The sequence below is a fragment of the Botrytis sinoallii genome (genome assembly GCF_014898435.1).
Source record: "Botrytis sinoallii strain Bc 23 chromosome Unknown BSIN_002, whole genome shotgun sequence".
NCBI lineage: Eukaryota > Fungi > Ascomycota > Leotiomycetes > Helotiales > Sclerotiniaceae > Botrytis > Botrytis sinoallii.
In genome coordinates, this window is record NW_024066029.1 from 2,488,633 (window position 1) to 2,502,485 (window position 13,853).

Sequence of the window (13,853 nt, forward strand, 5' to 3'; positions counted from 1 at the left end):
TAAACTAATATAATCACATGACAGAGCTTTTCTACGCTTAATCTTGTTTCAAATTTTCTCTCTCTAGCCACTTGTGAAAAGCAAATTCTTAGAGTCGTTTTACTACTCTTGCTACTCTTGCTACTCTTGCTACTCTTATTATTCTTACTATTTCAATTACTTTAGTTATTATTAATCAAAAATATCAATTCGTCTACTTTATATATTCTCGAATATTTAATATTAATTGTCATGGTACGGGTAAAGACTTATATTGTACCATAAGGGTAGAAGAGCTATGAAAGAGTGAAGCCCTACTTATAGGAAGTAGGGCGCGCTAGTATTCTGTGCCTGAGGCACGAAGGCAACTACAGATCATGTAGTTGGCGCCGTGACATTAATAGAGTCGATAATTAGTAATATAATATTTATAGACTATAGTTCTAATTATCTAATCTCTTATATAATAAAGAGGCCTTGTTTTCTAGTAGTATATATATAATAAGAAAAATATTTCAAAAATTTATACATTAGATCTTTAGAAAATTTGAGTAATAATATCCTTCTTATAAAAAGTTCTTAAAATAGAAATCGATATTAGAATAATAAATTCAACTGTATAACATGGTTTATCAGTGCGTGGCCCATATCAGTAGATAGCCCACTTTCACCTCAATTCGACTCCCTCATTTCAACACGCGTTTTATCAACAATTCATAATAAATTCGAATAATAAAGAAGCCTGTATATTACTCGTTATCACAACTATTCAGAAAAATAAGAAGCTAAATACTCGAAAGACTGCAATACTATATAATATCCCACAATCAACACTACAACATAGAATTGACAATATATCTCCTTATATAGAAATTCAATCTAAATCTCAAAATCTCTTGAAACTAAAAGAGGAAATCATTATTCAGTATATAATTGATATGGATTTAAAAGGTTTTGTATTTAAATAAAAGGGAATAGAAGATATAGCAAATTATATTCTTGAATCTCGAAGTATAAAAAAAGTTGGAAAGCTCTAGGCTTATCGATTTATTAAATATTATATAAAGCTAAAAACATGTTTTAAATATATTTATAACTTTCAAAAAGCTTTTTGTAAAGATCCTATACTTATTGAAAACTAATTCCGATTTATATCGAATATGCGAGTGAAATATGATATTCTCGATTGTGATTTATAGAACTTTAATGAAACAGACTTTATAATAGAAATAATAAATACTAATATAATTGTTATTAATACTAAGAGATACAGCAGAAATAAAGCTATATAATCAGGTAATCGAGAATGGGCTATAGCGATTATATACAGTAATAGTGAGAGGGATACTATACCTCCATTTCTGATAGTTTAAGAATAGGTGCATTTTTTTAATTGGTATACAGAAACCAATCTTCCTGCAGATTGGGCTATTAAACCTACAAGCAATAGGTGAACGAATAATGAGATAGGATTAGAATGATTAAAACACTTTAATAAATATACAAGAAATCGAATTAAGGGTAAATACAGAATGCTAATGCTGGATGGGTATGAAAGCTATGAATCAATACCATTCCAGAATTATTATAAGGAGAATAATATTAAATGTATATATTTATTATTGCATTCAACCCTTGACAAAAAGACCATTGTCCTCCGCAAGGAGCCTGGCTGATTCAGTGGTAGAGTGATCGGGTCACTCTCCTACTGTTCTACGACTTATGACTATAGCGATCTGATCCGCATAGATCCACCCTATATACCGCCTCATAGGCCACCTTAATATAGACCTCCTGACACAGCTCCACTGAGCTCCAACAATCTACCGCTAACCCTAATAGAGCTTTTCTATTATAGGCCGCAAAAGCGATCGATCGAATACTAAGGGAGAACTAATCCCCCCTCCAGCCGCCACCACTACACCTATACGCCATTCCGCTACTCAGCGGAACCATCATTCCAATTGCTCCTCTCGAATAGCCCAATAGCCAAATCCTCCACTCCTCTAGAATACTATCATACATACACCCGCTTCTTTGAAGCAACACACCTGTACACACCGCTCCTATCCATAAAACATAGTTCTATGACAGAAGTAATTATACAATCAGAACGCTCCTCTCCATAAGCAAAAGAAAGCGTTAGGAATATAGGGCCAATCAAAACAGTTCTATTTGCAATAATTACACTAACTTATTTAGAATATATAAAAGGAATTGGATTTACCCTGTAAGGTTTTACTAGCATACACATCAGCGCCTTTCTGTATTTATAACTCTAAATCTAGCCACATCTTTCATACCCCTCGGGAGATCCTCTACAAGACATTAATCACTATAAATAAATAAATAAATAAATTATTGCATTCAAGTTATTTAATCTAGCCTCTTAATATTGAATACTTTAATACTTTAAAACGAGAGTATAATATACAAATTGAAGGGTTTATAAGGGTATATATCAATTATATCTTAAAGATTGAATTTTTTATAACTTTCAAAGCTGCATATCAACAATCAATTACAAATTAGAATATAAAATCAGAATTTCGAGAAGTAGGATTAATTCCATTCGATCTTGAAGTAGTGTTTTTTAAGTTAGATATTCGAATTTATACATTTACTCCTTTTCCTCCCAATTCAGAATCTTAGATCTTTCAAATATCTCACAATTCTATAAAAGTGTTTTTTTAATCAATACTAGTTAAATCTCGAATAACTTATTATCAATCAAGCTCTCCTATACCTTTATTTGAAACTATATTAGCTTTAGCTAAAGGTATAGAGAGATTAGTATATTGTGACACTTTGCCTTAGAAGAACTGCGAGAGCAGGGTACAATTTATCCTTAGAATCTACAACTACAGAATCGGGAGCAAAGCGCTCGTAGAACACTCCTATATACTAGCTATGTACATGTGATCGTATATGTGCACAAACGTGTATATGAGTGATCACAGCTGTAATTGAATGTGATCTGTGATATTACTCTCCTTTCGAAAAAGCTTGTCTTCAAGCTTTACAATTATCTAATCTATAGATATATCAGCAATCCCAATGAGGTGTTGTTGTTTATATTGTAGTATAGCATGGTAAACAGGTATATACACAAATTTTGCTTTTTTCGCAACGAAAAGGCGTATGGGAAACAGAGAAAACCGTTCTGTAGCTTAGTAACAGCATGAAGTCTTTGAAGTATATAGATTGCTTGAATTTCCTTCTCTCTTTTAAATCTTTTCTGGTCATTTATTTTCTTTGTATTTTTCGATCAATAATCAATATGCCTTTTATATTATTAAGAAAATGCAGCAGTAAGAGCAAGTTGTTACCAGCACAGCTGAAGTAGTGGGAGGATGTGTGTGTGGTGGTGAGTTGTTTATTTTTCTTTTGTGTTTGCTTTGCTGATATGCTTTTTTACAGCTTGTGGCGAAGAGAGTATCTGCCTTTTCTATTGTACAAAGCAAACGTTCTGTTGAGGAAGAAGAGGAGTCGAGCTGTAGTGGGAGTGGCAATAATCCTGTTGGTAAGGAGAAGGATGATGAGGAAGATGGGTTGGATGATGAAGATGTATGTAAGTGAGGCTTTCTTTTGGTGTCTCCGGTTTGTGGTTGGTTTGTCTAACAAGTGTGATTATAGATGCTGAAGGCAATGTGTTTGAGGGTGGGGTCGATTTTTGATATGCTTATTGGATGTATTTGTTTTATTGTTTTTCGAGGTAGAATTCGGAGGAAGAATACGATCCCTTAATCGATTGTGTTAACGATTACGAAAAGAAGTTTGCTGATAAGTTGATCGCAGCGGTACGTTATTTTTGTGATCTCGAAAATGATGACAAAATAGTTGAGGAAGATATTCTAAAGGCCTTGTGTCAAAGTCAATCTAGTCACAAATTCGATACGCTTTGTTGTAGAAGTGTTAGCTTTGTTAATATCAACAAATAAGAATCTTTAAGCAAGAGATTACCAAAAAAGATAGTATTATAGCGGGAACAATGCATTTGGGAGGATGGCTGGGTTTATGCTGGCTGTGTATGCAGTTGTGTTTCCGGCAAGGGAGATAGCGTTTGCTATTGATTTTCTGGATAATTATCTAGTCAATCTCGCTGTTTGCTTTATCTGGCTGGCAAGTATAAATGTGAGCGTTTGCCTGATGGGGATATATGCAAGATATTTCTTCAATATCGATTAGCTATTACTAAGTACAGTAATATGGTAGAGGTAAGTTATAACTTAGCCAGCTTTTAGTAAAATTAACTCTTGAGATAGTTTGATATGTGAGAGGAGCTAAAGAGTTGCGTTTCGAAAGAAATACTTCCTTTTATCCTTACTCGAGAAGCCGCAGAGCGTTGCATAGCGGAGGTTGCAGTGCGGGAAGACGAATTGGAGTAGCAGTACCAGCTTGTTGTAATTCAAATAGAAGCAAAGCTTTCAACAGCTCGCAAGCGGTTAAATGCAACTGAGCGCCAGTTCGGTTTTGTGGTTGCGTGTGCTGTAATTAAGGATCGTCTTGTTTTTCGGCTTGTAATTGTTCTGTGTATACTTATCGTCGCTGTTAGTTGGGGATTCGACTAGTATTTCGATTTAAACCATCCAGTTTTTGCTATCGTACCTCACCCGACCATAACCGTTAATAGTCATAGGGGCTTTCTTTTTGGTTTGGTTTAAATCTGTTGAATAGGGAAAAAGACTTTTTTTGTTGATATTTCATTTTTATCCAATTGCTTTTAATCTTTTGTGCGATTAGGATTTTCTTTGTTATAATAATGAATTAAAAAAGTTCTTTTTGTTTTTTTCATTTATATATTGATTGTTATTTGTAAAATCGTAATTATCCTTTTCATTTTTATAAAAACGAATTCATTCTGGTAAGTGTGCAGGGGGTTTTGGTAGAATGGGATTTTGTAAATAGAAGTCATGGAGATGGTGCAGGGCAGTTTTTAAGTTAGAGGTGGGGTATCAGATAAGATTGTTATCGACGTTCAGTTATGATACTTTGTATTTAAGCTATCGGCATACTTTCTTTATAGCTAGAATACACTCCACTTCCCATTCGGTATCACTGATGATATTTATTGGGGGTGGTGGTTCGAGGATTTGTTCGAAAAGTGGGTCGTTTGCCGCTTTACAGAACTTGCTAGGTGGAAACACAAGGTGGACTTTTATAGTGGACGGTAAGTCCAATCGGAAGGAATTTCCGGTTCGACCAATAATCTTGAATCTCCCTTGAGTAAAGTAATCCAGTTTTTTGGATAATCGTTGTATCGGAAAGTCCTTTATATTAAACCATACGTAATCTCCCACATCGAAGTCAACTAAGCAGCGATACAAATTGGTCAATCAAGATATCTTTTCTTGTGTATACAAGATATTTTCTTTTGCTTGATCGAGTGTTAGTTTATTGTGTTTGGTATACTCTCTAGCATTAGTTATATTCAAATCGTCGATAGGTGTAGTGAGGTCGGATTTCCAATCCCAGGGATTGCGGGGTAGGTAGCTATACAAGGTCTTGTACAGAGTTTGATTACTTAGTGATTTATAGGAAAGTGTGAGTTGAGTGTAATCCATCATTAATAGGAATTCAGACTAATCATCTTAATAATAGCTTATAAAGGGTTACAAGTATTATTGGAGATATTAATTATAAATCTCAGTTTAATTATTAGTTTGTAGGTAGTGAACAATAGATAACTTGATTTGCATTCCTAAGATATTATTGAATTCTTATCAGAATTTGGATATGAATTGAGGACCACAATTAAAGATTATAATTTCCAAGGTATTATAGTATCTATATACATGGTATAGGTACAAGCGGGCCTGATCTCTCGAATCGATTGATTTATGATAGAATATTGAAATAGCTTATTTGATCAATTGGTTAATAATAACGAATACATTGTCATAACCGTATTTATTCTTATTAAAACTGTAGTAATCCATGGTGATATATTACCATACTCACATAGGAATCGGGAGCAAATAAAGGAAATCGGGAGTGCAATCTTTTGATATAAAGCTGTGCTTGTATTTATAATAATTCCGTATATATTAATCGATTATATTATTCATGTTCTTCTAATAGTATTGATTGGCCAAAAAAGTATAGGTTTTTTTAATACCAGGGTATATAGTAGAGATTGAATTGTGAATTTTGCAAATCAAATAGGTTTACAGATTTTCGATATCCGGTACATAAAATCGATTGTTATAAAGCAAGAATCCTTTTTCGAGTATAAAATGCTTGTATGATTTGATAGTCTGAATGTACAAAGCTTCTAAACTTGGATAGGATCTATTTGCTTTAATAATATGATTTACAATATCGAAAAGCAATGTAATTGTGTGTATGTTGATATTTGCAATTACATCCAGATCTTGCCATAGAGATTCGCGTATAATCTTTGTATCCACCTGATTATCTTTTATAAGCTACTAAAAACGATTCTTCTTCTTAATACTATTCTATTGATCCAACTCATCAGTACAGTATGTAAGTATATCTGCGAGTGGATTGTTCTTTCCAGTACGATATATGATAATAAAGTTATAATCGGCGAGTAGTTCTGTTTAGTGTATTTGTCGAGTATTCAGTTGTTTAGTTGATATGAAGTACTCGAACACTTTATAATCGGTATACACTTTAATCTGATACAGGGATCTGACAAATTCGGCTTTCCAGTAACCTAGGGATTTGATGATCACAAGTATTTCTTTATTATGAACTTTGTAATTCAGCTCGGCGACGACTATCGTTTTCGAAAAGTAGGCAATTGGTAATCATTCGTTGTTGTGCTTCTGAAATAGTATATTAGCGATTACGCTATTGGATACATCGATTTCCAGTATACAGGGTAGTATATAATCGTAATGCTGTAGGAGAGGAGTGGAGATAAATCTGTTTTTAAGTATATCAAATGTAATTTGACAGATTTCGTTGAAATGGAATTTGATATTTGCTTTTGTAAGTTTATGAAGAGATTTTGCTATTATACTATAATCCTTAATGAATCGGCAATAAAAATTATAAAAACCTAAGAATAATTGGATACCTTTTATAATAATAGGATAAGTTTAAATAACAATCACTTTAATCTTTTCTGGATCGATTTATATATTATCTATAAAGATAATAAAACCTAAATACTTTGTACATTTGATATTGAATTCACACTTCTTGAGGTCTGCCTGGAGGTCAGTGGACTCAAGTCATTCGAGGATGTACTTGACATATTCCTTGTGTTCATTTTCGTTTTTAGAATATATAAAAATATCATTAAGATAAGTAGTATAGAAGTTATTTAAATAGTCAAATAGAATATTGTTTATATATTATTAATAAATCACAGAGCTGTTTGTTAGTTTAAAAGGTAAAACTTTGCATTTATAGAAACCATATCGAATACAGAAGGTAGTGTATTCTTTGAAAGCTGGATTTATACGGATACAATGAAATGCTTGTTGAATATCTAATTTGATATACATCTTTGTATTAACAAGTCATGCAAATGTTTTGTTAATGAGAGGTAAAGGGTACCTATCTTTGTGTATTAAAGAATTGAGTAGTTGAAAGTTTATATAGAATCTTAAGCTTCTATTCGGCTTTTTTATGAAAAGAATCGGCGTTGTGAATGGTGTTTGGCTGGATTCTATAAATCCTTTGACAAGGTTTTTTATAATGTATTCTTTAATAACCTTAAATTATTCAAGCAATATTTTATATAGAAAACTGTATTTGAAAGCTTTTTCACCTTTTTTTTCAAATATGATCTTGTAATTGTATAATCGGAAAAGAGATAAAATATCGGACTCACACTTGGAGAATGCTTAATGATATTGTTGATAAACTTCAGAAATCGAAGATTCCATCTCAATGTCTGTAATGATACAATTAAAAGCAGCAATAGTTTCTGGTTTAGAATTATTTAAGGCAACAATTGTAATTGAAATTCGATAATTGTTATCTTAACTAGATTTATAAATCGAAATGATGTTATCAATCTCTATACATATAACTATAAAGATCTTATAATCCTTACTTCTCTTACAGGTAAATTGAAATTGAATTGGCTTGAATACATAGATATCGAATATGTTGGAGATACAAAGTGGAAGGGATTTGTAAATAGACTGAATAGAGATTTGACCGAAAGTAGATTTCTTTTTTAGATTGACTGGAATCTGAGCTTCGATTGCATTTGGGATTACTATATTAGTTTCTTGGGGAGGGGTAATAAATATCTCAGGTACAATCGGTACTATAGTTGGTTGTTTATTGTCAAGTTGGTAGTACATCTCTTCTAATCGGGTATTCCGATTATCAGCATTTTTCTGTCTCAAGTAACTAATTCTGGATTGTTGAAGACTATCTCTAATTAAAAATATATTTTTTGATAAGGAAATAGTAGGAAAATGCTCGAGAAGCTATTTGAGGTATTGGTTAAAACAATTGACTTTAATTCGGGTCTTTGCCAATCATTTGTAATCTAAGATTATATTATATAAATCCAAATCGGTAATAAGAAATGACAAATAAAATTGTTATCGAGCATTAATTATGAAATTAAGAAATGTGAAATAAGTAATAACTTCACTTCATACATCATTATAGCTTTTGACTTTAATTAGTGATTCGAATAGTATAAAGTAGGATTTGAACATAGAGAATAATAATGAAAGGAGTATCTTATCGATAAAAGTGAAGCTATTCGCTTTGGAATCTATAAGAGATTGAGTATTGTATAAATATCCGTTCTTCGAAAGTATATATGGTAGGTTTATAGAATCACCTCCCATTAGTTTTATCAAATCGAGGAATCTCATATCCCGGATCGCACTTAAGAGGGAACTTCTACCTAAACGTATTGATTTAAACATTGATCTTCGGCAATACAAACAGACTCGACAGCTTCCGCTTGCACTTCTTGGTTTACATCCTCCTCGGCATTCTCTTCTACATCATAGAACTCTTTGTTTTCTCCAATCTCTTGGATCTCGGCCATAACATTTACATTACCTGTACATAGCGTGAAACTGCGATTTACTCCCGATACAGGAGCGGTAGTACTACGATTGAAATTGTTTTCTAGAGATGGAGTGTTATTTAGCTTGAAGGTTCCTGTATAGCCAATAAGAATGCGAGGAGGATATTGGATGTGAAACTAAGTAGATGGATTCGAATTACCCGATAAACGGAAAGTGCTTCTAGGGGTAGTTGACGAATCGGTATTACTAGATGGCTTTCTAAGAGGTATCTTTTTAGTTGTTTTATAACGATTACGTTTTCGAAGCATAACTTCAAGTTCGTCGATCTCAATAAGCTTAATAGCCAGGTCCTCGATAGTATAGTATTTATTAATATAGAAGCCAATAGCTTGTCAAAGGAAATCGGATATTTTTTTTTCCAGATCGCAGAGGAGAATTATCGGATCAGTGATTTCCGCCTGTATAGCTAATAATCTAAACCTACAATACCATATTAGAAAGTTTCCTTGTTGAATATTATTAAGCATAATCCAGTATTCATACTCAGTTCATACATGATCGGCTTCAGCCAGATTCTTGTAAATAGCTGCAAGCTAATCGATCAATTACTATCCTATCAAGCAAAATACTTAAATATACAGCAAGAACACATATTCTTATACCTCTCCTTCCATCTGATCTACTATATAAAATCGCCGTTGCGCTTCCGAGATAAGCGAATTTTCGTAAAGTTCGAGTCGCTCGGTAACCAATAACTGCCAGAGGCTTACTTTCAACTTCACACCATCTTTGAGTTTGAATAAAAGATTAATAGGCTTCAGAATATACAAACACTCTACTGTAGTGATAAATAAACAAGAGTGGGGTGTTCGGTGAATTTGTAGGTCGCTCAGCAAGGCAACCAAATTTGAGAGAGGTCTGCTATCGATACTCGGAAAGGATCGTCGCGAAAACTGACTTCGCAAGCAAAGGTTTTTCTTGTTCTTCCTTTTCCCGATAATAGGAGATACCCTCTCAATAAAATCGACTAGAACATCAGGAGTCCGGACTCCGCAATTCGCAAGGGAATCTGCATAATATTACTATCAATATCTTAAAGATTAAAATGAATAAACGATACTAAAACTACACTATAGCAATTCATCTTTGAATCTTACGATTTCGTTCCACAAATCCTCAAAGTCTTTAAGGGTCGGCACTTGTTCTTCCTGTGACAGGAAAGTATGTATCAACATGCTATCCTCAAAAGTTAATGCCTCGATCAAGGAGTCGTTTCCAGGCTGTTTACCCTTTCCACATCTACCAATATTTATATTAAAACCATAAGGACTGTAACCGTCGCTCCATTGAGATTGACTGTCGTCGGCTGGGGGCACTCGGCCGGCGAGAGGGGGAGAACAATAGAATCCCTTTAAGATAAATAGATCGAACATAATAACAATACTTGTAACTCTATATATTAAGGGTTTGTTGTCTTCTGTCAAATAGATTTACTCAGAATCAGCCCTCTTCCTATAAATAATATCGAACGTCCTCGATATACCCAAAAAGATATTATGGTTATAAGGTATTATTTGATCGGCCACCAGATGGCCATGCGATCGTATAGTGAGTTGTAGATAATGTAACACTTTGCCTTAGAAGAACTACGAGAGCAAGGTACAATTTATCCTTAGAATCTACAACTACAGAATCGGGAGCAAAGCGCTCGTAGAGCGCTCCTATATACTAGCTATGTACACGTGATCGTGCACGTGCGCAAGCGCGCACGTGAGCGATCGCAGCTGCGATTGGGTGCGATCCGTGACATATATGAGAATACACTTTTAAGTGTAGAGATTTATATACTTCGAAAAGCAAATAAAATATTAAGTAAATATCGATGTGCAAAAAAAACCCAATTATGTTAAGGAGGAATATTTATTAGATAGGAAGCTGTAGATATATTATTTCAATAAAAGGTTGATATTCAAATTCGATGCGATAGGTATCAAAATGAAGGAAATTCTAATATAAAAATATTCTCTAGTCGATATTATAGCAAGTATGGAAAGACAGGTTATAATATAAGAACCTATAAAAATGATATAATAGATTCTAGATTATTAGATTTATAATAGCTTTAATCAATTGATTCAAAGATTGTTAAGAAATATGAATTTGAAAGTATAAATTGAAGTGAAAGTGGGCTATCCACTGATATGGGCCACGCACTAATAAACCATGTTAAGCTATCTAATGATACAATTTTTTTATAGCTTTTATAATATTTTTCGATATTTAATACTTTAAGATGTTTATAGTATAGAAAAATAATAAGAGGAGTGCTAGTGACGCGAAATTATTCTTTCGGTACCGAGGGGCCGCAGGCAAAGCTCGTCTTTCAATATCATATGGATCCGGTTGGTCACTAGATTCTGTACATGGACCATCAATCGGGATTTCGTCGGAACCGATTAAGCCTTTCTGCAAGGCTGAAAATAAAATTTACACACAGCTATACCATCCCACCAGCTACTCAAACAGCGAACCATTGCAAGAGCAAACCATAACAAGAACAAACCTCACTCGACAGAATGGCAGATATGGATGAAGATGCGCCCATCAATTCCCTTCACAATCAACCAAATGACGATAACGAAGAAGGTGATGAGACCCAAGATTTCCGACTTCTTGCATCCCTCAGCTCAAAGACAGGCTCACTTCCTAAACGTGGAGAGAAAGATTTCGAACCTCACGGTACACAACAACAAGATGGTGTGTTAGCTGCATCGAGGCAGGCAATGCATGATGCATTGGATTATACAAGATTTCATCTGCCAAAAGCGCATGTGAGGGCTTTTTACTACGGAGAGGGAGTGGGAAAGGAACTGGAGAGAGATGAACTAGTGGCAGAGGAATGGAGGAAAGGCTTAGAGCCAGATCATGTTGTGGTAGTGGAAGGACCTAGAGGACCACATTTCAGAACAATTGGCAGAGCAAACGAAGGGAAACACAAGAGCAGTTTGTGGTTATTACCTGAGGAAGCATTGTATTTGGTTGAGCGGGGAAATTTGGATTTGTGGTGGCCGAATAAATCTTCTTACAATGGAGTTGAAGATGGGGAAAGCGAGAAAGCGGGACAATCGGAAAACGAAGATGACGGTGCACCAATGAGTTTACAAGCTGCGTATGCTATGCTTATTGGTCTGGATGGCGAGAGAGGAAAAATCAGTTTGGAAAGATACAATGTCTATGCAAATCTGAAAAGAAATGGATATGTCGTCATGAGAGGTCCAGATTGGGACCCAAACGTTCCCACCAAACCCTTTGAGCAAGGACCCATACCCGGAGAGTCAAAGGGTATGTTCACTTGGCTTTACGATCTTTTCGCCAAAGACATCACACAATCCCCATATGGTCCACTAGTCAAGCCAGGCTTATACAGATCTTACGACTCTATCTATCGCCAAATGGCCATAATACCCCGCTACAAACCTTCTCCAGTGCCAGATATATCGTCACAACCTCCATCTCACCCATTCCGTGTTTGTTTCCACATATGGAAACCCAGTAGTATTCCTACATTCGCGAAAACCAATCCAGGTCTTCCAGATTTCCGCATAGCCATTGTCGAGGCGAGAGAAACTTTCGTACCTACATTACCGGAGGTGGTGTCATTATTCGAAAGCTCACCCTGGGATCCACCAGGAAAAACCATGGAGGGCCCAAATAAAATGTATCATAGAATCAGACATGGATATAGGAATGTTATCTTGGCAGTCAACGATCAGGGAATAATCAGCTACCTGAGGATGGGAGATTGTGCGTTTGGGGAAGAAAAGTTGTACGAAAGGTTCGATGAGGGCAATTCACGTGGCAACAAGAGGGGTGGGAGACGTGGCAGAGGCGGTGGAAGAGGGAGGGGCAGAGGAAGGGGTGGAAAATAATTATTTTAGAGGGAGATAATGTATTCCTCACTAGAATTTGATGTATGATTAATGATGATCCAATGACATGATACTTGCCCCCAACAAACAAGTTGCGCAGGCTCCTTTCTACGGCTTTTTACAAATTCAAAGAAATTCGGTTGCATCGTAATAGTAAATATGTGAGGATAATACAAAAAGAATAGTATTTAAGTAGAACTGTCGTTCACATTGATAATCTCGCGGCTAATGCATACCTAGAAAACTGATTACGTCAATGACGCTATGAACACGTCGCTAAGTCGAAAGCTACAAAACTAATCCAAGTGGTGCCGAAAGTTAAATAGTTTTAAGGGTCGCTCGCATATAAGGAGGCGGCTATCTATACAGAAAGATCTACCTGGAAATCTAGTTGTAAAGAAGAAAATCCATCATTTGAAATCGTGATTTGCACTCTGAATCCAAGGCGAACATTTCGAATTTTAACTGGTATCAATTGGGCGTATGCAAACTAGTGATAATGCTATGGGGAGGGTTAAACTCGTAGAAAGAATTGTGGATTTACTTCATCAATATTTTTCATCTCATGACAAAACAAAGAAACGCTAGAGATGATTTATGAAGTAATCGATATATATTTTTATCAGGAATCAATAGACCATGAAGACTCAGGTACATCGTTTTCCGATTGACTCCTAGTCTAAAGACCGTTATTGAAACCCAGGATACGAAAGATATGAAGACATGAAGATATGCCGATACTCATTCTCTGGAGAAATCCAACGCGCATGTACGCATTACTGTGCGTGCCTGGTCTGCTTGCCGCTCTCGTTCGGTACTCCTACCTTCATATTAGTCAAACTCATTAAAATGAATATAGGATTCCTGGCTCGATATAAACAACGAGATCCCTCACAATTGTAATGATTATTGGCGCATACAATCACGACGATTCCTTCAAGAATAGATATGTCATCACTGGTCG

General features: G+C 35.0%; 1 protein-coding gene across 1 annotated transcript; it reads left to right on the forward strand.

Moving 5' to 3' along the window:
* Positions 1-11,536: 11,536 nt before the first annotated feature.
* EAF02_001709 (uncharacterized protein) lies at positions 11,537-12,889 on the forward strand (the record flags this gene model as incomplete). The annotated part of the gene is made up of 1 exon (XM_038897757.1): positions 11,537-12,889. The coding sequence occupies one exon, from the start codon at positions 11,537-11,539 to the stop codon at positions 12,887-12,889; it is 1,353 nt and encodes a 450-aa protein (XP_038762732.1).
* Between the last annotated feature and the right edge of the window lie 964 nt (positions 12,890-13,853).